The sequence below is a fragment of the Phodopus roborovskii genome, unplaced genomic scaffold, assembly GCF_943737965.1.
Source record: "Phodopus roborovskii unplaced genomic scaffold, PHOROB, whole genome shotgun sequence".
NCBI lineage: Eukaryota > Metazoa > Chordata > Mammalia > Rodentia > Cricetidae > Phodopus > Phodopus roborovskii.
The window spans coordinates 18,462,430-18,490,000 of NW_026126447.1; the positions used below are offsets into that span (position 1 = coordinate 18,462,430).

General features: G+C 38.2%; 1 protein-coding gene across 4 annotated transcripts in view; it reads right to left on the reverse strand.

Moving 5' to 3' along the window:
* The window catches only part of Bnc2 (basonuclin 2), a 396,952-nt gene that overhangs the window by 311,682 nt on the left and 57,699 nt on the right, over window positions 1-27,571 (reverse strand). For 3 of the 4 annotated variants that reach the window (XM_051188125.1, XM_051188126.1, XM_051188128.1), the window contains exon 2: window positions 23,482-23,571. The exons of the other annotated variant lie outside the window; for it this stretch is intronic. In XM_051188125.1, coding sequence (XP_051044082.1) covers window positions 23,482-23,571 — 90 coding nt within the window. The remainder of the gene's footprint in view (window positions 1-23,481; window positions 23,572-27,571) is intronic. 4 annotated transcript variants of the gene reach the window in all.

Sequence of the window (27,571 nt, forward strand, 5' to 3'; positions counted from 1 at the left end):
GACACTTAGTCTTTAAAAACCCACCAACAGCAATACATGAACTATAATGACAGGACAAAGGCTCACTCCAAAGGACATTCAACGTGATAAAGGTGGCACTATTCATAGTTACACCTCTACTGTGGACATTTTTCTCACGACAGAATGCATTTAGCACTTCTTTCAATGTATCGTAGGAATTCATCTCTCGCTAACTGACAAGCTCCACCAAGAATTTGAAGGCCCCATTTATTGCCCTCATCACCCAAATGTTCTATTAAGAGGCAAAGGTTTCCAACATGAAAATATTTAGCCAGCACAATTTTTGTATAAAGAAGTATCATTGCCACTGGAGGGTGGAGGCTAGAAAGATGGCAGGGACAAGAAATGGAAAAAAGGGGTTTTAAATCCCTGTTGAATTATCTAACAGATGTAAGTGAATAATAACTAATATGTCTGCAGCCTCAGCCTTAATCTTAAAACAAATGATAGTATTCAAATATAATATTTCACACATGCAGGCTGATAACCAGTTTCTCCCTTTTTTATTTCTTGAAGATTCTGTGAACGACACAATACAAAGCACAATGTATTTAATGAAAGGTTTCCAGGCTGATTTCCCTACAGGTTCCTTTCTGTCTTTTCTCTGGAACCCACACACAGGGTATACTGCAGGGAATGAGGGTGTATATAAAAATAAACTACGTGCTAGTATCAGAACTGATACCCTTCTCCTACAGGGGCAAGTGAATTATTAGATCTGTGTCATGAGTGTTTTTTTTTAATATGCCATTGTTCCCACTTGAGCACATTAAATTTTCCATATCCACTTTTAAACCAATATAACCTTTTTTTTCCTTGTTCATAATGTTCATGCTGTACATTAGCAGGAAGAAAATCCAATAGTGGAAGTCATCATATAGTAGTTATATGTAAAGCTTAGTGGATGGACACCTTCTGCATCTCCCACCCCACTGAATGATACTATATGGAGTTGGCTCACCTGAGGGGGTAGTATGCCTCTTTGGGAAGCTGTATATTTTTTTCTTCTATGATTGATCACAAAATCATTTTTAAAATTATACATTTTTTAAAAAAAATATATTAACTCAGGTTCAACATCTTCTAGCCCAACAAATTGAAGGTGCTGGAACCTTTTGGTCTGGAAGATGTGTTTGCCAATTATTTTTGCACTAGTGCACATAAACAGGGAAGACTGGATCTTAGGTATGAGTTATACATTCCTGTACAAAATAATTGTATATTCTATGAAGACTGATTCCTTTTCCTGAGAAATATACAACAACACAAGGGAAATCTTGTACCAGCAGCATAACTGGAGTGGAAGATACAATATTAGAAAAACAGGGCTACTTTCATTACGGTGATGCTGTGTGTCAGAATGTCTCTCCTTAATGAACCTGTTTGCAATAAGACTCCGGGTGCAAAGAGGCTATTTAGAGAGACTATTGTGTCTATAGCAAGTCCTTCAAATATCTTCCCACCATTAGACATGCCGCACTGACCAATTCTGTTCTGATTGCTCTTCTTTTTTACTATCAAGGGACACTCTTGCCCAGACAGACGGATGGATCAGACACTGCAGTTCATAAAATGTTTACACTGTAACACACACACACACACACACACACACACACACACACACACAATGCACTATAATACAAGCTATTGAGCTCTGTATCACACAGTGAGTTGAATATGACAGTGTCACATGAAAGCTTATAACTTCACAGTATCAAGAAAGAATTTAGTAACACAGTGCTTTCCGCGTCTCTCAACAAAAAAGCCTTGCCTAATACCCCCACTTTTGGAAAATACCCACACCCTCTGCTCACAAGGGAACATTTCCTACAAACCAGACCTTTTCTATGTTATACATATCTCTCATTCTATTGAGATTTTACTCCTAATTGCTGACAGGAAAACAGGACTATATATACGATGCCAAGAAAACAAGGTGAGGGGAAGCATACTAAAAATAAAAGAACAGTAGAAATGCCTTCCTAAAAAGATTTTAAATTCCAGGTCACAGAGACAGCCACTGAGGACAAGGGGCTTGTCTCTACAGCAACTGAGGTATCTTTTACTAAATCAGCAGCCTCTTTACCAAGACTAACCAGAAGAGCCACAGGTTCTTGGAAGACACTCCCTGCTCTCCTCACTCTCTATCTTCTTATTGGTAGCTCTCTAGCTTCAGTCTCACCTTTCACAGTTACACACCAAGTGATTATCTGCAAAAGCCTTTCCCTCCTGTGCTTTCTTAACAGTACATACTTCCTATTCAAAAACAAAAATGTGTGTGGCAGCCAGTGGCAGTCTTTATATTCCACTCTCCCAGCTATCGAATAGAAGTTCAAATCCAAAGGTCCAAACTGCTACTTCTCTAGTAAGTCTAGCAGCTACAAGATCTGATAAGGAACTGCACAGTGAATGAACCTGAATCCAACGAACCAAAGGCACCGAATAAGAGATTCAATTTATTGTTTTAAAATTTTTCTCTTACCTTCTTTTCATTCCTGGGCCCAAACATATCCCACAAGCAAACTTGACAGTTAACTGTTTTGTAGCTCTAATTTCCATCAGTATATGGACTAGCTTTGATTTCACTATGTATTTTCTCATCCACATTTTAAATACCCAATCGTGTTAAAACTTTAAAATAATGCTATTAAAACTGCTCCAAGGAACCTAGGGAGTCTCTCAGTAGTTAAGAGCAATGGCTGCTCTTGCAGAGAAAGTGGGCTCAATTCCCAGCACCTACATGGCAGCTCACAACAATCTCAGTTAGATACCAGTTCTCAGGTATCTAACATCCTCTCCTCTGGCCTCTATGTGTACCAGGCATGCAAATGGTACACAGACATATATGCAGACCATGCAACAAGCATCACATAAAAATAAATGACTAAAATTTAAAAATGCTTTGAATGTTTATTTAAAAAACAGAAGGCATTTAAATGGGGATAAATGTATAAACTGGTTAAAAATACTGTGTACTGCCTGAAGCATTAGGAACAAAGCCTAAGACCACGTGGCAATCACTCTTTCTTGCAGAAACAAACAAGACTCAAGAGAGTAACAAATGAAAAGCTGCTTGTCTTTGGTCAAACAACCCTTGATGTTAAAGTAAGACTTGTTCTGAAGTCTTCTCCATGCCACTGACCCCTCCTATATTCTGTCAATAAGAGTTTTCTTTTACTTAATTTAACTTTTATTTTATTATTCTATGTGTTTGGGTGTTTTTCTGCATGTATGTCCGTGTACCATGTGTGTTCAATGTTTTCAGAAGCCAGAAGAGGGCACTGGATCCCCTAAAACTGGAATTACAGAGGGTTGTGAGCTGCCATGTAGGTGCTGGGAATTGATGGCATGTCCTCTGAAAGCAGCCAGAGCTCTTAACCATTGTTCCAGCCCTTACATTTTAGTTTTTAAGTAAGTACCATATCTACTAAAATACGACCCGCCATTTGTTTTATATACTCCCATAATGAGAAAATAAAACAGATAAAAAGATTATAGACATTCTAAACATCATTTCTACATTTCTTTAGAGCAATTTATCCTCAAAGTATGATCTAAAGGGGCTGGGTGTGGCATAGGGGTGGAGTTCTTGCTTGCAATGCCAACAGCACTACCACATAGGGAAGTAAAGTCTCAGGCTTTAACACACAGATCTACAAATCAGAAGGTGTGAATAGGGCCCAGCAATGTGACAGCACACATGATGTACCAGGATTGAGGACCCAGCTCAATGCTAGAACACTACCTAGTGTGTACACAGCTCTGGGGTGATGGCCCTAGAACCCAAAATGGAGATCTATGTACAGAACATTCTGATGCATGCTTGAGCATACACACTATGACCTTAAACTATACAATATGATTTACTTACATAATACTATTTAAGATATTTAACACTCCTTAAAGATTTAATCAATTTGCATACCCCCCCAAAATATACAAAAAGAAAAAAAAAAAACACTGTTAGATTGAAAACATCTTTAAAAATATCCAAATTTAGTGCAATAGATGATTGGCCTTAAAGCTGTCTTTTAATTCTACTACACAGTATAAGCCATTCAATCTACTTCTTTTATTTGAGTGAAAGAAAGCACTGTCCAAATAACTAATAAAACTGAGTACTGAATTTCAAATTTGAGATAATTGTATGGAAAAAATACTGGGAACACCAGGGCCATGGGGGGGGGGAGCCACAGCCACTTTGAAGGAAGGAGGGCTTAAAGTTAACCGTTACTCAGCAGGAACAGCTAGGTGTGGCAGGTGAGGTCCACAAGAGTGTCTTTGCCGAGGCAAACAGAGGTGAGAGGTTGGAGACACTAGAAGACTGGAGCAGGAGAAGCTCTGCCTCTGAAGTGTATCATCATAAAGACTCCCAGCAACACATTATGGTCTCTACAAGCAGAGACCCCAGAGTATACTGAAGCCAGGAAAAATTATGAGAAAAAATTTCAAACTTCATGAAAACAATACTCAGAGACAAAGATGCAGACTTGAAGGTGAGAGTTAGGTCAGTGAGATGGATAGTTTGGCAGGAAGAGGTGTTTGCCCACCAGCCTGAAAATTTGGAACCCATGTGGTTAAAAGAAAGAGCTAATTCCTACAAATTATTCTCTGACACCTCCCCCACACACCCATGGCATGTGTGTGCCACCCCACCTGACACACAAAATAAATGGATAAATGTAAAAAAAATAAAAAAAAAAGTCTACAGGCTATGATGATATATCATCATAATATATAAATCACTTCTTTGCATTTTTAAAAAAGTGTTAATGTAAGAAGTAGGGTTTTTCCTCCTACTGCTCTTCTGGTCCCGCCACTGCACCAGCCCCAATTAACACACAGAGACTCTGTATTTAATATAATGCTATTGGCCAGGTACTAGTTTCTAATTGGCTAACTCTGTCTTAAGTATTAACCCATTTCTGTTAATCTATGCATTTCCACGTGCTTTCATTTTACCGGAGAGCTGGTTGGCGTCCTGCTCTCTTCAGACTCTCCATCTTGACTCTTCTTAGGATCCCCATGATAACACCCTTTACCAGCAGGAAGTAGTTTGAAAAGGACGATGCTCAAATTCCCAAATATTGTCTATAAATGTTTGTTTTCATTTAAATGGGATTGGTTATAAATGATTAATGGTCACAGCCAATTCTTTTTAAAGGTAAAAAGGGGATTATGGTATAGATATAAATACTTTGTTTTGGAATGGATTTAAGGTCAATTTTGTGATGTGTATATTTCTCCTCTTGTTTAGGTATTGTGTTTATATAGCTCATTTAGAAATGTATAACTGAGTACAGATTATAGATCATTACCTATAAGAGTCAAAACTCATAGTTAAGTTAATTAGGATTTCTAGATATACAGAGATGTATTTGAGATAGATAGGCAGGTACTCTTCAAACCTTTCAGACCTACAAAATATGGCATTTAAAATGGTTTAGGGTTTTTCTTGACAGTGAGACATAAATGCTCCTGGCAACACCACCTGCGTCAGGAAGGAAGATGGACATCGAAGAAACTCGTTATGGAGTTTGCTTTCAATATAGCAAGACTAGCCATTTGGACAAGATACTGCTCTTGTCTGGACTATTTGACTTTATGCTGTATAAACTGGACATGCAGGACCCACAGAAAAGTGACTGCTGATACAAGAAGACAGTTTAAACTTTCCTGCTTTGCTGAAGAGTCTGCCAGACATACTATGGCCTATGGGCTGAAGATGGAAGATTGCAGAACTTCTGGTGACTCACCAGGCAGTGAGTTGTCTCTGTCACTTCTAGAGTTTATATATGATCCTTCTGTGCTCTTTGAAGGAGTTGAAGACAGTTAAGGTTATAGTTTTCCTTATTTAGTATTAAAGGTAAGTTACATAGACTTTAGACACACAAAGATAGGATAGATGATGGAATATTTTCTTCAAATCTTGCTAAATGTTAATGGACTAAATATTGTTAACTGTGATTCTTACTTGATAAGTGTTGTGTGATATATTTTGCTATGTTAAGGTTAAAACCCTTGTTTTTATTTAGACAGAAAAGAGGAGATGATGGGAAATGTCATTCTGTATATGTTTCTCATACTGGTTAATGAATAAAGCACTGTTGGCCAATAGGAAAGCAAGAGAGGAGTAATTAGGAGACAAGGAGGAAAGAGTAAGTAGTAAGGAGGGGTCAAGATGGAGAGTCTGGAGAGAGCCGGATGCCAACCGGCTCTCTGGTAAGACCACGTGGAAATACATAGATTAATAGAAATGGGTTAATACTTAAGTCAAAGCTAGCCAATAAGAAACTAGTACCTGGCCAACAGTATTATATCAAATACAGAGTCTCAGTGTGTTATTTGGGGCTGGTGCTGCAGTGGGACAAGACCAGCGGTGGGAGGAAAAACCTACTCCTTACATGTTAATGTCAAGATCACCTAAACAACTACATTCAAACCAATAACCCAAATTAAAAATGGGGAAGTCATCATTTCCTAAGAATGTATTATGTCCAAAACTTTCACATAGCATCTTTTTGTGATAACTTGTAATGTGTGATGGAGAGTTTTATGCCAATCAGAGTAATCAGAGAGGAGATAACTTCAACTGAGAGAAAGCTTCTGTAAGACAGAGCTATAGGAAAGCCTAAAGGACATTTTTTAAAATTAGTGATTGATGTGGAAGGGCTCAGCCCATTATGGGTGGTATCCCTCTAGGATGGTGGTCATGGATTCTATAATAAAGCAGGCTGGGCAATAAGCAGCAGCCTGCCTGCTTCTATGGTCTCTACATCAGCTCCTGCCTCCAGATTCCAATCTGGTTTGGATTTATGCCTTGGCTTCCCTTTACGGACTGTAATTCTGGATCTATGAACTGTAATTCTGGATATGTAAGCCAAATTAAACCCATTCCTCCCCAAGTTGCTTTTGGTCATGGTGCTTCCCCACAGCAGTATAAATTAACTAAAGTACAAGGAATCATCTTTATTTTTTAGATAAGACACTCAAAGGGAACAAACAGACTTCTGATGCCTTGGGTGGGAGTGTGGAAGAGATCCAGAGCTCTGACTCATTACAGGGTCACCAAACTTCTAGGATTATAGGCACCCATTGCCATGCCCACAAGGGTCATCTATCCATAGTTCTGGAAGTAGTGTAAGCTAAAATTGGGTGCCCAAGGGATACCACTGAAGACTCACTGACCCTTACTAAATGGAAAATAAATACTAAAAAGAAGGAAGAAGGGACAAGACCTGAGGGCGCAATGTTGCAGCTGTAGTTCCTAGCAAGCAGGATCAATTCTGCTGTTTCTCTGCTTCTGTTTTATGGACATCTGATCCAAGGACTGCCTCAACAATGGAGCTACACTCAGCCTATGACCAGTACTTTAGAGAAAGAGACATGAGAATTATATATGAATGGATGAATAAATAAATGGTACACCCCTCAAACAAAATTGGCTAATTCTTAGAAGCATTTATTCAGAAGCAAACCATGTGAGTGTTTTTCATGTGACGAACAAAATCAGAATATAATCATTCCAAGCATTCAGGGCAAACTTGGTCTTGAGTTACTACCATCGTCAGAGTTAAAAAACAAAACACAACAACAACAACAACAACAACAACATGGAAAGGATGACTATAGAAATTTAAATGGACTCAATGATATGTACTAAATATGCTAATATCTTAAGCATACAACTTGCAAATGAACAGAAGCGAGAATAATTAAGGGAGATAATAAAATTCAAACTATAGCATATTTCTTGAATTTGGTTGGTTCTCAAACATTAAATTCAGATGTTGCTTTTATTCATAAGCTCTGAAAAAGCAAACAAATCATTCTACATACTGTTCACCATAAATCTTAACTTACCATTGAAATTTAATCTAAACACAAACATAACCCTAAAACCTCCAGGCCCACAAATACTAGACAACCAAAATCTGAGTTCCAGGACAGCATTTTTAACTTTACAGTACAATATTTATACTGAGGAGATAAATTATGTAAATCATAATGGTTTACGCTTGTATCAAATCTAAGCCTGCACTTTTGCATTCTACAAAAATCGGGAGTCTACAAATTTACCCAAAGCTCAGGTGGTCTAGTGAAACAATTTTATATTTAAGATAGTTTAATATTGATTAAGATTTAACATCTATTTGGGGAACACTTCCAACAATATAACTCACCTTGTTTACTTAGTACTTGATCACAGCGTCTACATAACAAACTCAAATTTATAATTAATTCAAATATTAAGCCTCTACTTAACCCACTTCCCCATTAACCTTCTTTCAATGCTGCCTTAAAATATTAAATTCACACACCAAATTCATATTTAAATTAGTTCAGTTTTAACTAATCTTAGTTGACAACACAAGTAGCCAAAAGAATATAAATCTTCAAAACATAAATTTTAATATCCTTTTAAATTTGTGAAAAGTTTGATGTTGTTTGTGTTTTGAGGCAGGGCTTCATATAGTCCAGGGTTGCCCTGAACTCACTGTGTAGCTGGAAGTTAAGGATAAACTTGAATTGTGGCTCTTCTTGCCTCCACCTCCCAGTATGGGAATGGCAGGTATATGTTACCACAGAAAGTTCATACAGTGCTGGAGATAAAACCCCAGGGCATTATCATGCTCACAAACAAACAACACATGCCAGTTTCACTACTGAGCTAAATCCTTGTGTAATGAAAGCTTTTAAAGTAAGTACATAAAAATATTTTAATATTTCAAAAATAATTTAAACTCTCAAAAATGATTACTGGGTACCTCCAATTAACAGAACAGCAAAATTAATGACTTTGGGGCAAATTAATTTGAAGTCCTACTTAAGCAGAGGGGAAGCACCACATGAACAAGCAGTAATTTATCTTCCCAGTCCACACGATTGTAGCTGTATTTTCCTTGTTCTGGGGATTAAGAGAGAACAGTACTAGGCCTGGAAAGTTTCAGAAACAATTAGAGCTAGTGTGTTGGGTGGTACCCTAAGGACTGCACTAATTTTGTGCTTTTGTTTTTCTTGGTTGTTGTTGTTGCTGCTGCTGCTGTTGTTTTGTTTTGGTTTTCACTAAGTAGGTGGACACCTACCACTGCTAAAATAAATAAGATAAAGAACTTCCAGGATTTTGGTTTTCTTTGTTTTTTTTTCAAGACAGTGTCTCATTCTGTAGTTTATGCTGTTCTGAATAAAACTCGATTTGTATGCCAGGCTGGCCACAAACCCAGAGATCCACCTGCCTCTGCCTCCCAAGGGCTGGATTGGAGACATATACCACTACACCTGACTAAAGTACTCCCAGGACTTTAAAATCTAGTTCAGAGCACTACACAAATATACCAAAAAAAAAAAGAAAAACACTGTACTTTAAAAGAAAATGATAATTACCTTAAAGAGAAGACTTAAGAGATGTATCTAGGAAACCACAAGGCTGGGACACAATGTGTGAAGAATGTCTGAGAAGTGGATGTAGGTAGGTAAGCTGGCCTGTACTTTAAGGAGGCTTTGGCTACATAGCTAAGGAATTTGGGTAATGAACAATGACAATGTCAGCAATTTAAAAGTCTCCAGTGCCAACAAGTGGAATGTCCTGAAGAGAAACTGAAGGTGACCTGACCAGCTACTTCTGCAACAAGCCTAGAGAAGGACAATGAGTTCACAACACACCTTCCAGATGTAGCAATCACAACAAAGGGTTAAAAAATATTTTAGAGGAGGAGCAGTTGCAAAAGACAGTGTAAACTAAAACAATGTATTTACAAGTTTTGCTGAATGGTGAGAGTGGAAGAACCGTTTAAACATTTCCACAGGCTGACCACTTTTTTGAAAGGGGTATTTTTCACTTCACAGAACCAAACTTATTGTGCTGAAACCAACTTCTTAACAGACAAGGCTAAACTGTCCATACTTACACTGTCTCGCTGCAGTGCAAGACTGTGTTCCTCTAAGTGTCCCTCTAGCAAAGGACTCTGCCAGGGCCTTCATACCCTATCTGACAAGAGAAACAGCTATCTTCATAAAGGTTGGAATTACTCCAGAAGCTAATACCACAATTGGGGGGATTTGGTTCATAGGCAGGAAAGTGGGTCATGTAACCAAGATGGTACAGGTCTGTACTTTTTGTTTCTTGAACAAGCTAGTCAAGAATATATTTAAGAGCCAGAGATATAACTAATGGTACAGTGCTGGCTCAGCATCTGCAAGGCCCTGGGTTAAAACAGCACTATAAAATAAATGGAAGGAAGAAGGGAAGGAGGAGGAAAAGGAGGGGGTGGGGGGAAGAAAAAAGAGAGAAAAAGGATAATTCTTGTTTAGTAAGGCCTAACACCTTGGATAAAGCAAAAGCACGCAGGGACTGGGGCTACAGATAAATAGTTATACGCATACTCAGGATGCATGAGGGACCACGGAAGGAGGGAGCATCTCCAGAGGGAAAGGGAGAATGGGATAGGGTATAAACATTTTGTAAAGGCCAACTTTACAAAAGCACTGACCATGTGCACACACTGCCAGGCCCTTCTAAGAAGCTTGAAGAGAAACAACACTGAGCACATGTACCTACTTAGATGAGCAGACCTACAGCTCCAGAGCCTCAGGAAATGAAGAGAGGACCACAGAGCCTGGCAACACACACCAGTGCTGTAACAAGAGGCAGACTTTCTGAATAGCGCACACACACGTATGCACACTCACGAACATACACACACACACACACACACACACACACACATACACACACAAGCTAAAACGGCCCAACAAAACTCTAGGCCATGACAGCTGAGTGGCTTAGTCTGGCTGTTTACTTTTCTAAGGGTCTCATTTGACAGGGGTAGCACACAAAGAAAGTGTGTGCTGGGTTTTTACAGAAAACATATGGGAACTTACCTGGGGAAATTTACTCTCTTTTAACTAAACAAGGACTCTTTTCAGGTATTTTGAAATGAAATTGAGAAGGACATTCTAAATTATAGAAAATATGGAGGAAAAGTAAGCCACCAGTGAATGCCGACAATGATGCATTAATGTTCTACTTCATGCTTGGCATGCCTGTTATGCTGTCAATTTGACATAGACTAGTCGCCTGGGAAGAGAGAACTTCAATTGAAGAACTACTTCTATAGGCTTCGTTTATGGGCATATCTACATGAAATCTTCTTGGTATGGTTGCTGATTTATGTGGGAGAAACCAGCCCACTGGGGGCAGGGACATCCCTAGGCAGATGGCCCTGGGCGATATGAGAAAGGTAACTGAACACAAGCCTGGAAGTAGCTTTCCTCCTTGGTTCCCATCTCTGCTCCTGCTTGAGTTCCTACCCTGATTCCCTCAATGATGGACTGTGATTTGGCATGTGTAAGCCAAGTTCACAATATTTAACACAATAGAAAGCAAGCTAGGACAAATGGGTAGCTTGCAGCCACCAAAACAGTATTAACTTTTTATATACAAAGTCCTAGTATGGACAAATGGGGAAGCAGTCTATCTACCTGAATAAGTTCATACACAAAAAGAAGGCAAATATTTCAATAATTTAGTTTATTCCCCCAATTGTGGCTCCTCAAAATAAGTTTTAACGGCCACAAAATGAATATAAACTAAGTTGGCCAAGCCAGAGCTTCCTTCCCATCCAGATGCCCTTGTAACCAGGGTCTGTGAAAATGGCACGGGTGAACAAATTCTATCAGCAACAGAACACCCTCTAAATGGGAGAGGAGGAACAAACATGTTGGTGACTGTGTCACAGGCTGAGTACAATGATGCCTGCCACAATTCAGGCAAGGTCTCTGATCTGCAGTACAATAATTCCTAGTGCTCTGAGAATCCCTATCTCCTCTGCCATCTCCAGACACAGCCCCCCTTCAGCGGTACAGCAGCATCTCCCTTCCCCTACCTGCTGGTGGGAAAAGGCTAGAAAGAGAAACGATGGGTCAGTCAATTTAAAGAAGGCAGCCTAGAAAGAGTAATAGTGATCCTAGGCTTCTTGGGAAAAATAAATGGCAGAGGGGACAGGAAGGGAACAAATTAACATATTCCTAGGCAATGCAGGGCTCAGGCCAAGGGAAAGGATGGACTTAAGCAACAATTTTGTCAGTCTTCCTAGATGAGCCTCTCATCTCTCTGCTGACACGAAACTAACAGCAATCACAGACGCAGAACTTCCTAGAACAGTGAGAGCCTTGGCAGGGTATCTGGTTCTATTCTACCACCATCTGAGCTTACACTGCCCATCTTAAGAGTCTTCTCAAGTCTTTACTGTTCAATGAAGAACATGGGATGAGTTTCTTGAGTACTTCTGGTACTAGCATGCTAGGACTCTAAAGCTGACACAATATACACAGAAGAACATAGACTCTCAGACTGCCTGAACTTGAGTCTTTACTCTGATACCACCAGCTATCCAACTAGGCTAGTTACTTGAATTCCCTGTGCCTCAGTTTCCTACCTGTAAAAGAGGAAAAGAAAAATTTTTTCATCTGAGAGAGTTATCACAAGAATAAAATGCTACTTCTACTATAACTAAGTTTCTTAATGACAAGAACTTTCCAGCACTGGTGTTGATGTCAACAACCTTTCAGAAAATGTCTTCCTGGGAAGAGTAACTATCCCTACCACCACCTCTCAGAGTGCTCTCCTTCCTAGAACAGATGTAAATATAATTAATCAAGCCAGAATTCCCCCTTAGCTTGATGCAGCTTCAGGACCCTGCTGGAAGTTTCCAAAAAGGATGAGAGGACTACAACCCACAATATAACAATGCTGTGTTCTGTCACTACTATGTCTTTGCCATTGAGCTCAATCTAGAATTGGGGCTATAGCTCAGTTGTTGAACAGTTGCAAAAATACACTTCAAGCCCTGGGTTCAATCCCCAGTACTGAAAAATAAAAGTTAAAAAATTCCATAGAATCTCTTTTTGTTAAAGATTTACCAAGATCCTTACAAAAGAAAATTCCTAAGTCTACAGCTAGGATTACCAACCTCTTGACTTGCATCTCTAAGGGACACCGCCCCCACCCCCAATCACTAGCCTCTCAGTGGTATTTATGCTTGCTATTCCTTGTGGAAAGCAAGGGCAACTTCATGCAAAGAGATAGCTGATAATCTAAAGGGAATTGTCATTTTTATCATTCCTTGAAAACATTATACATGAATATATTATATTTTGGTGATTTTAAACTCCTGTTACCATCTCTCATTCCCTCCTATTGAACCATCTTTTCCCCTCACTTCTTCTGTTTTCATGGTTTTGTTTGTTTGGTTTTGGTTTTTGACCAACCTAGCTTAAGTAAGTTGCTTGTATGAGCATGAGTCAGTGGTTATTGAGTGGAGCGTGAGCAACTTGACGATGGCTCTAACAATGAAGAAAATGACTCTTCCTCCACCCGCAGCCATTCACTGCCAACAGCTCCTCAGGGAAGGCGGGGGCCTCATGAGCCCCTTCCCCATCAACACAACAGTGTGCGTTCATGAGTGCAATGGTCATGCCATATGTGGAAGACAGTAAATATTAGTCCTTTAAAAAGTGACACCTAATCTAACAACAGAGGTGATTCAAAGCAAGGCATTGGGAACAAATTCTTGGAGTGACATGGTGGGATACAGAAAAAGGGAGCCCTTGCATTATGTAAAATCAGCACCCAGAAAATCCAACTCAGGTGAAGAACAGCGAACAATGGGAGAAGGAAAGTAACTTCTTTATATTCCCCATAGCTGGGCTTCACCTCAGGAAAATCCTCCTTCCCCAGCACCAACATGTTCAACAGACCCAACATCCACTTTCCCACCTACTGCTGCTTCTACAGGCCTCAGATGAGACCAGTTTCACCTGCACAATTTCCCAACCAACCGCCCACTTTGCAATTCTACTCCCCACCTCTTCCATCAGGGCCTGGTTGGTTTACAATAAAAGTCCTCTCAATGCTATCTTCAGTCAAGTGTTACATTTCCTGCTTAACCCCCAAAAGTTCTTCCATGCAACTACACAGACAAGTCTCAAAAGCGTAAGGGCAAATGAAAGCATCCTACTTACAAATTACATGCCATATAATTTAGGTACTTATCACATTCTGGAAAAGGCTAAACTATGGGGTTCAGAAAAATATCAGGGGTTCTAATAATGAGTAAAGGGGTAGAGGTAAAGAGGTTATTTTCTCCATCACATAGGGGTATTTTTCAAGGATAGTGTAAATGTTTTTAATCTCAGCTATGGTGGTAGTTTACAGAACACATACATACACATACCATTAAAGTGTGTCACTATAACTGCATACAAATTATACTTTAATCATAAAGAGATTAGAGGAAAATCCTGATTCCACTGCCTACAAGCTACATGGGATTGTTTGATGTGGCATGGAACCATATGCACTCCAACACACTGGTCTTTAAATGTCCTGTGTATTTCATGCAGAAAGTTCTCACCCATGCACATTTTTTCAACACAACTTTTCTGAATTCACTCCTCTAGGCTGTCTCCTTCTCTCTCCCACACTTCATACTCTCAGGCTAAACTAGAGATCCTTCCTCTACTCTTAAAATGCCTGGGTTTTCCCTCATCTTCATGTTTATATTCACAGAAACCAATTGTGTATATTCTAGTCAAAAGGTATATTTAGATAGCTTATCTCTAATGAGTCATTTGAAATAAAAATTATTTGAAAAAGACTACTTATATAAAATATATTCTATTACTATATTATAATATTACTTTATTATATACATTATATGTGACATAATGTTATCTACTGTATATATTATATATGGGAAAGGCTTCATACTAAGAAAACTCTCAGTGATATTAAATGACTATGAAAACACAAAGGATGAAATAATGAAAGCTGATCCAATCCAAACTTAGAGCACATTATGCATAAAGACATAGAAAAGATATCTAGTGAGCACTACTTAATCTATTGTTCTTGTTTTTAAAGTAAAACAACACACCTAATCCTTAAAATGAATACACACACACACACACACACACACACACACACACACACACACACGTGTATAGGCAAACACTAAGTAAATCCATACCAGCATAAACATTTCCCAAAGCATGATTCGCCTGTCTTCTTCATCAGTATGTCCCAGAACTTACAAAAGTCCTTCCTTGGCACAATAAATACAGGCAGTTTTCATTCAGCCTCATCATACAAGACCATAAGGTATTCTTCTTGTACACTAAAACCATGCAAAGATATCTGAATAACAAACATGGATTTTTTTTTTATTGTTTTGTGACCTTTAAAAGTGTTTTGCTTGTTTGTTTCCTTGTTACCAAGTATAAGAGGGCATAAGTATATCCCAGCCACCAGGGGAACCCTCAGTTCAAGGAAAGCCTGGATTCAATAGTGAATCCCTTTCTTCGAAAAAGCAAGTAATTATCAAAACATTAAACAATTTTTCTTACTATCAGTTTTAAAGGTATAGGAAAATTAAAGACAAAAAAAAAGTTAGCAGTTTTTTTCTTAGCACACTGTCAAACATCAGAGACTCTAAGAATTAAGGTGTGCTGTTTATTTTAAAAACAAGAATACTAGATTGAGTAGTACTCAGCTCTAAGTTTGGATTGGGCCAGCGTTCGTCATTTTATCCTTGTGTTTTCACAGCCATAGAGCAGATTCCTTAGCATGAAACTTTTCCTGTCATCCTTTCCTCTGTTGTCTCTGCACACATTTTGATATGCGCTGTCCCCCAATTCACAACCTTAAATTAGATACCCATTCCTCAGCTTTCTCAGCTGCATGTAGTTTCTACAACAGCTCCATGTTCCCTTGGTCAGTTATATTGTTCCAGAATCCTGTTTATAATTCATTCAGCATTTTTTTTTCAGTGTGAATACTTTCCATTTCTCTGCTTCACTCTGAGATTTGGTGAAATATTTCCTTGAATTATCATTTTTATTTTGAACTGTCACCTGAGTTTATCAAGGGCAAGAAGACAACTCAACTCTATTCCTTACTGTCATAAACTGAGTAAACAGAAAGCAACAATTGTACTAATAGGGTGATTTATAACTCATTAACATGATAACTGAACTTTGGACTCTATTACTGGGGAACTGGTGTTAACTTAATTAACCATGGCAAGTAAAAGCCAGAATCGTGTAAAGGAAGAAGTACTTATATTTAATAATTTTAAATGGATGAACTAAATCACCACTAGCCAGATTTAAGAAATTGATTATCTTCCTACATCTTATATCAAAGAATCAGTGGATCCCTGAAGACCCACTCAATCAAGAATAACAGATAAGAAATCTGTCCTATAATTCAAACTCTGCTACCAGTGACAAAATTATGTGCTAGTATTATATTTTTATGATATTCCCCATACAAGGTCAATAATACCTCTTCATTGGTTGAATGGACCAAGAGAGAAAAATATTAAAGTTATTTGAGAAAGTCAACTACACCTTATATGCTATATACCTAGACTGTAACTGATGCTACTCTTTAATGGGCTCACAAATCCTCATAACCACTTACAAGGCAAAGGGCATTATAATGACCACTGTATGTATAAGAGAATATCAGAGCATAAAGAAGTCAAATAACTCATCCACAAATATGCAAACAATAACCAATAAAGCCTAGATTTGGATTAAAAAAAGTAACTTCACAGATTAAGTTCTTCAAAATGTAAGGTGTCTCTACTTTCTGCACAAGATAAACACGGTCATTAGAAAAGGTGTGCACAACACTGATGTCTAGATGTTGCACAGCTCTAAGTCAAGATAACCCAGTATCATAATCAGTCATCCAGCTGGGACATCATGTTCAACACACAATGATCCATTGGAGTTAAAAAAAAAATATATTCCCAGACTACAGAGGAGCAGAGAGTAGAGTGGAAAAGTTCAAAGAAAGCCAGTTATTTCACTCTAGTGAATACTTATGTAAATACAAGAAGAGAACCAATTAATACATATAATTCGCTTTGTAAGAATAGAGAAAGTCTTGTGTTTATCATAAATGTGTATATAAGAAGAGTGCCTTAACAACAAGGTACATAGAGCCACAAGCTCCATTGATATTTTCAATACCTCCAACTCTGAAAGTTAATCACACTCCTTGCAGGGGTCTGATTTCACAAGAATTCCATATGGAGCAGGAACATGAGGGCCTAATAAGGATGTATGATACAGGAGCAAAGGGATTAGTTAACTAAAATAAGTGGATTCCTCTCTAAATATAATCCGCTCATAAGGACATTTAGAACATTTGTATCTCATTAGAGGTATTAAGTGAGAAAAGATTCTCAGTACCAAACAATCCTAATTATAATTCATCTTAGGAAACAGAGTGAGTTTTCTTAACTAAAATGGAAAATACATGGCAAGAAACATCTTTAATGTAATAACAGAACTGTCAACAAAGTCAGACAGCAAAACAAACCTAATAGGCTCAAGGAACACTAGCAATGAAAACTAAGTGCTCTAAGAATGACAATGGTTTTTCATGTTTCTCAAAACTTTACAGTCTACTTTCTCTTATTGCCAATTGTAACAATCCAAGGCAGAACTAACTTCACTAAGCAAGAGACTCAGGTTGTAAAGCGCAGAAACAAAGTAACAGTTTACTCCATCACATCTGTCACCAAGATAACACAAGGAAAAATGAAACGGTTAAAAAGGTGATGTCCCTGCTACCCAGGGCTTCCATTCAGGGAGATGCTGTTCTACTTCTTCATCCCACCCAAAAGGAGACCCTACCAATCACGTCTTGCAACAGAAAATTCTTTAACTGACATGGAGTGCATTGTGTACTCACTGTTGTACTATTGTTAGAAGCTTCAGGGACAATTTTACTAGAGTTGAAAAGAAAAAGTCCAAAGCAGGTAAGCTGCAAGTCTCAGCAGCCGCTGAAGAACTGAACGGAGAAGAGAAAAATGATGCTGCTGATTTCAGTCAATATGGAAGCCAGACACATGGCAGACGGGACGCTTCAGAGTAAGCTGAGAAGTCCCTGAGTACTAGAGAAAGGATATGTCACTGTGGCCAGCAGCCTACAGATAAAGGAGAAGACAAAGGAATCCACATGTTTTTTTGGAGTCAAGATTCAAAATGGCAGGCAGACCCAGCAGATGCTAATGGCTGCTCTGGAGCTTCTGCCCTGGGGATGGGAATTCTGGGAAGGAAGCTTACAGATAACAAAACAGTGAGTTAGAGGTGGTGCCCAACGCTGAACATTGATGACAGGTTCTGCCTCTCTCACTGATAAGTGTCACCCTCAGAAGGTCAGGCAGGCTCACTGCCTTTCTGAGCGCCACAGCCATCTTGCAATCGGTTAGTTATTTTTTAAAGTTTCACAAAGGAGTAATCACTACATCCTCCTAGCAGAGTTCCTCTCACAAAGCACCAGAGAGAACTTAGTTCCATGCCTACTCGCAAGGCTGATCGCCTCTAACGACAATGCAGTTAAGTAAACTCGTGAGATACTGCTTCTCTTCTTTGTTGAGATCAAGGACTTACATGTTCCCGTTCTATCCCATGCCACTGGGAAAGAGGGAGCACTCATAGACATCGGTGTTTTATGTTAGACACAAGTATTGCCCTAATTATTTTAAAGATCCATATGAAAACTATGAAAGGGTTGATATATGGAAGGAAGCACAATAGACCATTGCTCTCCAGAAGTGGCTGAGAAAATACTTCACCATTAAATAAACAAACACCAGAAGACAATGAACTATTTTACCTATTGTAAGAGTCAAACAGGTTTAAAAACAAAACAAAACAAATAAAAACCCAGAATTTCTCAGTCAACAGGATGAATCTGAACAATAGTCTATGTTACCATCAATTTTACACTTTCCAGTATGACCTGGTAGAGTAATCCTATCCAACCTCCCCTCTAGCGTAAGTCTCTGCTTGGGGACTAAAGGGTAAGAGAAGAACACAGGGACTTAGACCAGTCAATGTATCTTTTGCTTATTTTTCTTTGGTAAATTAACTGTCCTTTCTTCTTTAGGCCATTTTTACTTTCCTTGAAAAGTAGAGTTAGGGACAAGCTACCTGACAGAAGCCAAACATGCATATGATAATGCATATAGCAGGCATGTTTTTGTGCTTTAGCTGCAAGTTTATGATGACAGTGGTGAATGCCTGGTCCCTCGTTGGTGAAACTGTTTGGGATGGACTAGGAAATGTGGTCTGGATGGAAAAGGTGTGTTTTGAGGTTTCCAAACCCCATGCCATTACCAATTAGCTCTCACTCTACTTCATACCCATGGATGAGATGTAAGCTCTAAGACACTACTCCAGTGCCACACTTGCTTGTCTATCTATCGCCATGCTTCTTGCCATGTTGGCCACAGACTAACCCTCTGGAGCTATGAACCCCAAATGAAATGCTGTATTTTGTAATTTTGCCTTGGTCATGGTATTTTAGCACAACAATACAAAAGTAAGTAAGACAAGTATGAAAAACTAAATCCCCTGACACACAGCGTACAAAACTTCTGAGCAACACTAGCTCCATGTCTTCCCCTTACAGACAGCATCCACCCAAGCATGGAAACAAGTATGCACTGGAACTTACCAAGTTTTTCTTATTTTTTAAGCTAAACTGTAGCACATACCCCTACAGAACACAACCATCATTTCTTTCTGTGCCCTTTGGCTTGTCCTTTCCACTAGAGCACCTGTTTTGCCAACTAATGATATTATTTCAGGCATTCAAATATTATCAAGTATAATTCAGGATCCATCTCAGGATGGATGAATCACTCTTTACAGGGTTCAGCCACTGCCCAGACCTATTTTCAACCTTGTAACTGACCCAAGAAAGATGCAATGCTCCTTAAGGAACCCCACAAATAATGGTACTAACATGCTGTCAGAATATGTTCTCACTTTTATAATATGGGGCTCCAAGACAAGGTAGCAAAAGGAGTGGAATGTCTCTAGGAGACAGAAAAAGGGCTCCACATTTGACAGAACCTTCTCTGGCCCAGAGACGCTTGATCTGTTTGTGATTATGTGCACATATGTGCAAGTACACACACACACACACACCATGACGTGTGTGCATGCACACACATACGCAAACCATTAATAACCATTTTAAAAAGCACACACCTAAGATCACTGCACTATCAGAAACATTGGGGAGTATGAACCATCTGATGACAATTACAAGGGAAGGCCAGAAGGCCACACAGTTAAAAACCTTTGCTCAGTCCCAGAGCCCTCTCCTCGCTATCTATGCCACTGCCAGTAGGAGGAGAATGGGAATACTGTCCTCCACATCCTCAGTCCCCAGGTGATGTTGAGGAGAGGCAGGAACACAACTCTGCTACAGAGAACTTCATGATTTGGGTTGCTTGGTTTTCTCATCCTTTGAAGTAAGACACTTCATGATTGTCACGAGCTTCATTCCCAAGGGCCTGAGATTTATAGGAGCCAAGAGTTCCACAGTAAAGACATGATTTACAAGGCTAACTACAGAAAACATTAGGGGAAGAACAAAAACTTTCCACATCCTTTTATGCCATGACTTGATCCTTGTGAAACATAGGGAAAGGAGTTGAGGTAAAGGTTGCAGGCAGAAGAAAACTGGAGCTAGTCACTTCAAGATTGGGAAACTCGGGAAAGGGACAGCACTGTGACTTTTAAAATTATATTTATTTTACTTTATGCATATGGATGTTTTACCTATTCACACGTAAGTGCACCCCATGAGTGCCTATTGGATTCCCTACAACGAGGGTTTTAGATGGCCATAAGCCATCTGGAATCATACCTAGATCAACCCTTTTCAAGAGAAACAAGTATTCTTAATCAATGAACCATCTGTCCAGCCCCATGCCCCAACTTTTTGACAACTAAGGTTTATAAAAAACAATATACCCAAACCCAAAGCTTTTACGTAAAGAAAATGGGTAAAATACTAAACCAATTATTACTCCATGGTCCCTGTTCTTATACTATGCCATGCTGGCAATGAGTTATCAACTACATCCAATAAAGATGAAATCAAAAAAAAAAAAAAACAGTGTCATAGCTGATTCTTAATACTAATTCTTAATACATGCTCTTTTCTTTATCAATATGTCAATAATGTTCTCATGTCATTTAAAATTCTACAAAATTCTGGTCTTTTAAGTAGCCCAATCATAACACATTTTATAATTGAAGCCTTCCTACTAAATGTCTTATGCTAGAGTAAGTATATGCTTCAAATAATATACCTTCAATTTAGATGTCTAAGAATAAAGAATGTATGAAAGAGTTCTCCACAATGAATCATGATTCCACAGAATGTCTGCTGTTACAAGAGAAAATATTTATAGAATCTGATATGACAAACATTTATATATCAGAAGCATAACTACTAAATATACAAAATGCAAACTCTAACATTAGAATTTCTAGTATCATCCAATTATCTGCCTTCTCTGGCTTACCATGGAGGTCAAAAGCCTCCAACATTGTTAAGCATTCTTTTCCTACAGTCTGAGTACATACCCCACCCAGGCAGGCTAGAGTAGCAGACATCTCTTGTTTTGGCTAGCACAGTGATAGATGTTCCGGTCTGCCCATTTAAGGGATGACAACAAACCACAGAATCTTTGTTTTCAAAGTCAGAATCCAGCAGTATAGCATACAACAAATAATTGCTTTACCAGAACAAAATATTGCAGTTGTGGAAATGAAGTATGACAAAAATATTATTATTATTTCTTTTATAAGAAAACAACATGGAATCCACATCTTTTCATTTTCTGTGGAAACAAAAATAGAAATCCTTTTCCCCAGTAACTTGTCCTTCAACTTAAATTTTGGAGTCAAAGCATTTTTTTTAATTTAATTTATTATTTTACATGTCGATCCCAGTTCCCTCTCCCTCCCTCCCTACCTCCCTCCCTCCCTTTTACCCTCTCTGACCTCTCACATGCACTCTAACCACCCTCCCCTCCCATCCCCCCACCCCAATTCCATATGTAGGGGAATGCCATCCAGTTGGGGTCATATAGATCTGACAGGTCATGTGAAGTAGAGACTAGGGCTTCTCTCCTGTCTCTAGATTAAGGCAGTTATCCCTCCATGGGGGATGTGTTCGCAAAGTCCTTTTGTGAACCAGGGATATATCCTGGCTCCACTGTCTGAGGTCCCTTAGACTGCTCAGTCCTTCTGGCTGAGACCCATATTCAGGGGGTCCTGAGTCAGTCCCATGCTGGCTTCCCAGCTATCAGTCTAGTGGCCACAGAAAATGAAAAGATGTGGATTCCTTCCAGACTAATGTGGTTTTATCACGCCAGACCGCCTGAAACAGAGTACAAGGTGATCCTACATTCAAAACAGCTGGACAAAGCAGCCTTACAGACTACAGCCAGGATTTCTGAATCTTCTTCGAATCCCCCATGATAGCGCCCCTTACCAGCAGGAAGTAGTTTGGAAAGAACAACGCCCAAATTCCCAAATATTGTGTATAAATGTTTGTTTTCATTTAATTAGATTTTGTTATATAAAATAAAATAAATTAATAAAAAAAGAAAGAAAACAACATGGAAGAGCTCATAATCTATTGCCATTTTAACTTTAACACATATTTTAAGATTTAATCCACTCTAAGTCTCTTAAGATAATAACTATTATTATCATAGTATAATAATCAATCTGAACCCAGAAAACTTGAGTTAAAGTTCACTCATTCCTTTCTATTGTATGATGGGAACGTTAACAGTAAGAACACTGTATATTAAATGAGTTCTCATGTACTTTAAATTCTATAATGATCTGAAAACATGCATGTACCCTTCCAACTTACAGAAAAACTATATCACATCATCATCACATCACCTCATTATGGATTCACATTATTTCCAAGATAGCAAAATAGTAAAGTATCAATAACCATCATGTGTCATCTAAAAAAAAAAAAACCCTTGCTCTTTTAAAGAGGATAATATCTTATAGTTTGAAGTTGGGCATATGTTTAGTAACTATGTCACAAACACCCCAAAGCTAAATATCCCAAGTTCAGAATGGAGTTTAATGGCAAGATGCTTACCAACCATGTGCAAGGCTGTGAATTTAACATCCACTACAAAAAAAAGAAAGAAAGAAAGAAAGAAGGAAGGAAAAAAGGAAGGAAGGAAGGAAGGAAGAAAGGCCAAATTTGAGCTCCAACATGAGAAAAGTCTGTTAATATTTGGTAACCTGCTTAAAAGTCTCGAGAAACTGATTTCTTGCTATCCCAGGAAGCAGGCAGACCTAAACATGTATCTTGACAATAGCCAAAACAAAGGTACCACTCCTAGTCTACCAGGGTTGGAGATGAAAATCCATGCTAAGTCTCAGTAAAGGAGTCAGGACTATCGCACCAGAGACAACTATCTCCACAAGCTCCACAAGGAAGGTATGGGCAGTCCATAGGGAGGAAAAGGTCCACCTCCTGATTTTTAACTGGGCCTGCTCCCATGTATCAAGTTAATGTTTTAGCTCAGTGAAAGTAATTACCAGCCAGGCTCTGCAATCCATCAATTCACCCTGGGCATTCCTGCTGATTCTTTCTTTGGTCTCTAGGACCCAAGAATCTCTTTTGTTGATCTGTAAGTGCAAAGGAAAGGTTGGTTGTTACTAGTTTCTTTCTATTCTAGATTTCTGCCAAGTAATTAGAACAGAAAATTAACTATTTTCAGTTGTTGTTTTTTTAATGGAAGCTGTGGGGGTTAGAGTAGTCATAGCCTCTAACAAAAAATAAGATTAAAACCATACATCTTTGGTAGCCCCCCTCTCTCCAAGTACAATGGACAAATGTAATTTGACTCCAGACTGTGAACTCAGGGACTTGAGCCAAATCACCTTCATTCTAATTTAGGTTATTTGGCAAGAATCTTAGTAAGTAAGTGAAAATGTATATGAATTTACAAAAGATATTCCTATATCCTCACATCATCCTAAAGGAAAGCATTTTTGCCATCCTCATTTTACAGACAACAGTGGGCAAGTTCAGAGGTTAAATGCACTAAACCCAAGATCATTCTTCAATGGTTACAAAGCAATCTCCTGAATCAAAACACCACACATTTTAGTATTTTTCCAAGTAACTGTAATAATAGTGCAACTTAAATAACTTCTAGCTGGAAGTAATGCTCAAAACTGAATTGATAACTTTATGAATTAGAAAGTCATCTTTAAGTGTTGATCACACAGGAGGCACTGTCATTTTGCATACTCCATGAAACTGCACAGATGACAAAAGCATTCTAAAACCTTCCCTCAACACTGCCCCCCACCTTGTGAGTCCATTCCTTTGCACAAGTACACTGATAAGCAATATCAATATAATAAATTATACATATGTACACATGTAAATTGCTAGAAGACCCATGTGGTAAAGATGGCAATAATGCTGAGCTGTAATCTTCAGCCTGAAACCACTGCTGCCTTTGGTGATCAGAAGCCCTGTAGATACAGGATCTGTGACTATACATACTACAATCCAAAAGCAAGTGGCTCTGATTGACAGCTATTCAGGCAATGTTTCAGCTGATAAAGGGCCACATGTACACTGTGGTCCCAAAGACTTCCAAACAACTGACTTTTTAAAAACTTACCTAATGGATAAACAGTTGATAAAGAAAAAAAAAAAGAAAGAAAAAGAAAAAAGAAACTGTAGAAGAAAAAGAGGAAGGGTTTTATTGGAGAAAAAAAATTCATGGTAATTTATTTGCTTAAAAATAAATCTATGATTGAAAATACAAACAAACAACCAACACAGACTACAGCAGACATGTTCCTGAAGAGAAGTCTCAGACAGTTCCTCATCAAGTGGCAGCTCATCTTGTCAATGCTACAGAAGATCTTCCAGAATGACATGATATGATTCTGGTGCTGTTTAGACTTGGGCTTGTATGTGTTTGCATATTGCTTTTTAAGAAAAAAGGCTTTTTGTTTTAAATAAAAAGTTTCTTAGAAACAGTCAAATAGCCTTGTGCTTTTGTATAGCTGTATAATCTTTCCATATATTCAGCTAGGCATAAGATTCTAAAATTTAAAAATATGTTTTATAAAAATCCAAAAATATAAGTTGATTAATTACAAAAAAAAAACTTTTAATGACTTCAGTGTAGACTAAGGTCATAGTGTTTATAAAGTCTACAGTAGTTTGTTATAATGTCTGAGCCCATTGTAGTCACACATCATTCATTCACCAACTCATCCACAACTTCAGGCTTGCAAGCGCCATTCATAAGAAGTGTTCCCTGTAGATTGACCAATTTCCACAGTTTCTACTGTATTCTTTCTTCTTGTACTTTTTCTATGTTCAGACACATTTAAATATATCTATTACAATTGCCTGCAATATGAAGCATGGTAGTACACTTTATAGTTTTGTGCCTTTGGAGCAACACAGCATACCATGCAACCTTAATGATTAGACTACTCTGTCTAGGATCATGTGGGATATTCAATGAAGTTCTTGTAACACCTTCATCTAAATATCCCAGCATGTCCCCACTGTTAAGTGACACATGAGAGCACACAGATAACAAGCACACCTCTGTTTACCTCTGAATAAAACCAAGGCTCCAGACCTACAACCAGAACAAGCAACATCTACACTCCTTTGATGTATAGAAATTAACTTTAGCAAACATACTTATTTTTCTTACTTAAACTCTCTATATAATCGCAGACGGTCTAAAACGTGTGGTAAAATGCAGAGCAATAGTTAGTTGTGATCTTGGACATGATAGCTACTATGAGTAGTCTTTTCCTTCTAGTCTTATTCCCTGTGAATGATGGATTATTGAACTATTTCCTTTCCCACTGAAAAAGGAAATATTACCTTTGATGGGCAGAAGTAAGAAGAGTAACAGAGACTAGAGGAAATTAATTTCATTGTATTTATGGCATCTCAGTTCAAATTTCCTAACTAAAGACATGAGGCTAACGGAACAGAAATGTATTAGACTCCGTTGGAAAACTAAGAAAGGACACAATTAAATCATTCAATTGTGACATTCACAAATCATTATAAAAAAAATCATCTGTAGCAAATACAAAGAGGTATCCATCCCCCCCCCCCCATTGGAATTTGTTTTGTCCTTCAAAAACATTTTTTATTTCCTATTTGGCATTGAAACTATAAACTTATTTTATCAATGAGAAAAAAGCTTAGCTCATCATCCCCCCCCACACACACAGACGGAAAAAAAAAACCTGTAGGGGGAGCAGGAAAAGCCCTATTTCCTTCCCAAAATTACTGCTAAAGAACACAAAGGAAATACTACCTAAGTGTAGTACATATGTCTTTATTTGCACAACGAAGGAACTCGGCCTCAGTCCCCTCTAACGTGAAATGAACAGCTCAAAAGTAAGGTCAAGTGAGAGTGATCTGCTTTTCACATTTGAGAGCAGACTCAAGGGGAACCAGAGACCGGAATTGCCAAGAGCCACTGGAACAGGAACACATTTTGTAGCAGTTTCACTGATCATGTATGTCTCAGGTACTTGTTTAAAACCCACTTATACAGAAAAGGTGCTTTTTTGTACTACTTACCACTGAGTAAACACGAGTTTTAAATAATTTTCGGTGCAACAGACCTGGAATTTTATTCCCCACAGCCTAGTGATTTTAAATGCCCTGTGACCCTCTTAACTGCTGCCAACATCAACATCTGGTACCTGCACAAAGAAAATAGATTCTAAAAGATTCTTTAGAACCCTTTCGTTTTCCTCATATGCTTACTTTAGATATGTTTCTAAGATGCTTTTGCCTCTTCTTTCTGATACAGCAAAGAGGAAAAATTACTAATAAGAAACTGTGATCAGGCAGCTGCATGTTTTACAAGTAAAAAGGAAAAAAATAACTATTTGAAATTGAGTTATTGCTCATTTCTTCGTCTCCAAAGAGCGTATAAACAGGGATCTTAAATCTGATTAAACTCCTGAGGAGAATCAGCCCCTACAAATACATCTACTTGAAGAAGAGACACCAGAATCTGAAGTGTAGCCTCTATACACGGGACACTTTGTAGGTATTTCTTCTTCCCCTCGTATTTTCTAATGTGAGTTGTTTTTATGACCATACATCTCAAAGATAATAATAAGAATGATCATGCTACTATGGATGACTACGATATACACGGTTTTCAAATGCTATGCCCTAACAAACTGTATCAGAAATCTCAAAAGAATCCAAAATTATTAAATGCAAATATCTAAATGTAGAAACTTCAAAGTGACTTTCAAAAGTAAATCTAGTTATAACTGAAATTGACCAAACAAAAAAAAGAAGTGACTCAAAGAACAATGTTTTAAGCTAAAATATTTTATTCTAACACATCTTGTTTGGTTCTAAAAAACTATATGTAGGAAAAACTACTTCCCAATTATGAATCATTTGAGGCAAAAGAATCACCTCATATTAAATACTTTCAAGACAATTGCCTGGAAGTTCTTGTCTACATAAACTCCTCCCTGTCTGTGGTTCTGGCTCAAGCCTGAAGTTATCACTGCAAAAGTAAAACAGCCCATAAAAGTTTTCCTCTATTTCAATACCATCAACTACTAATACATGAGACATACAATGGGGACTTCA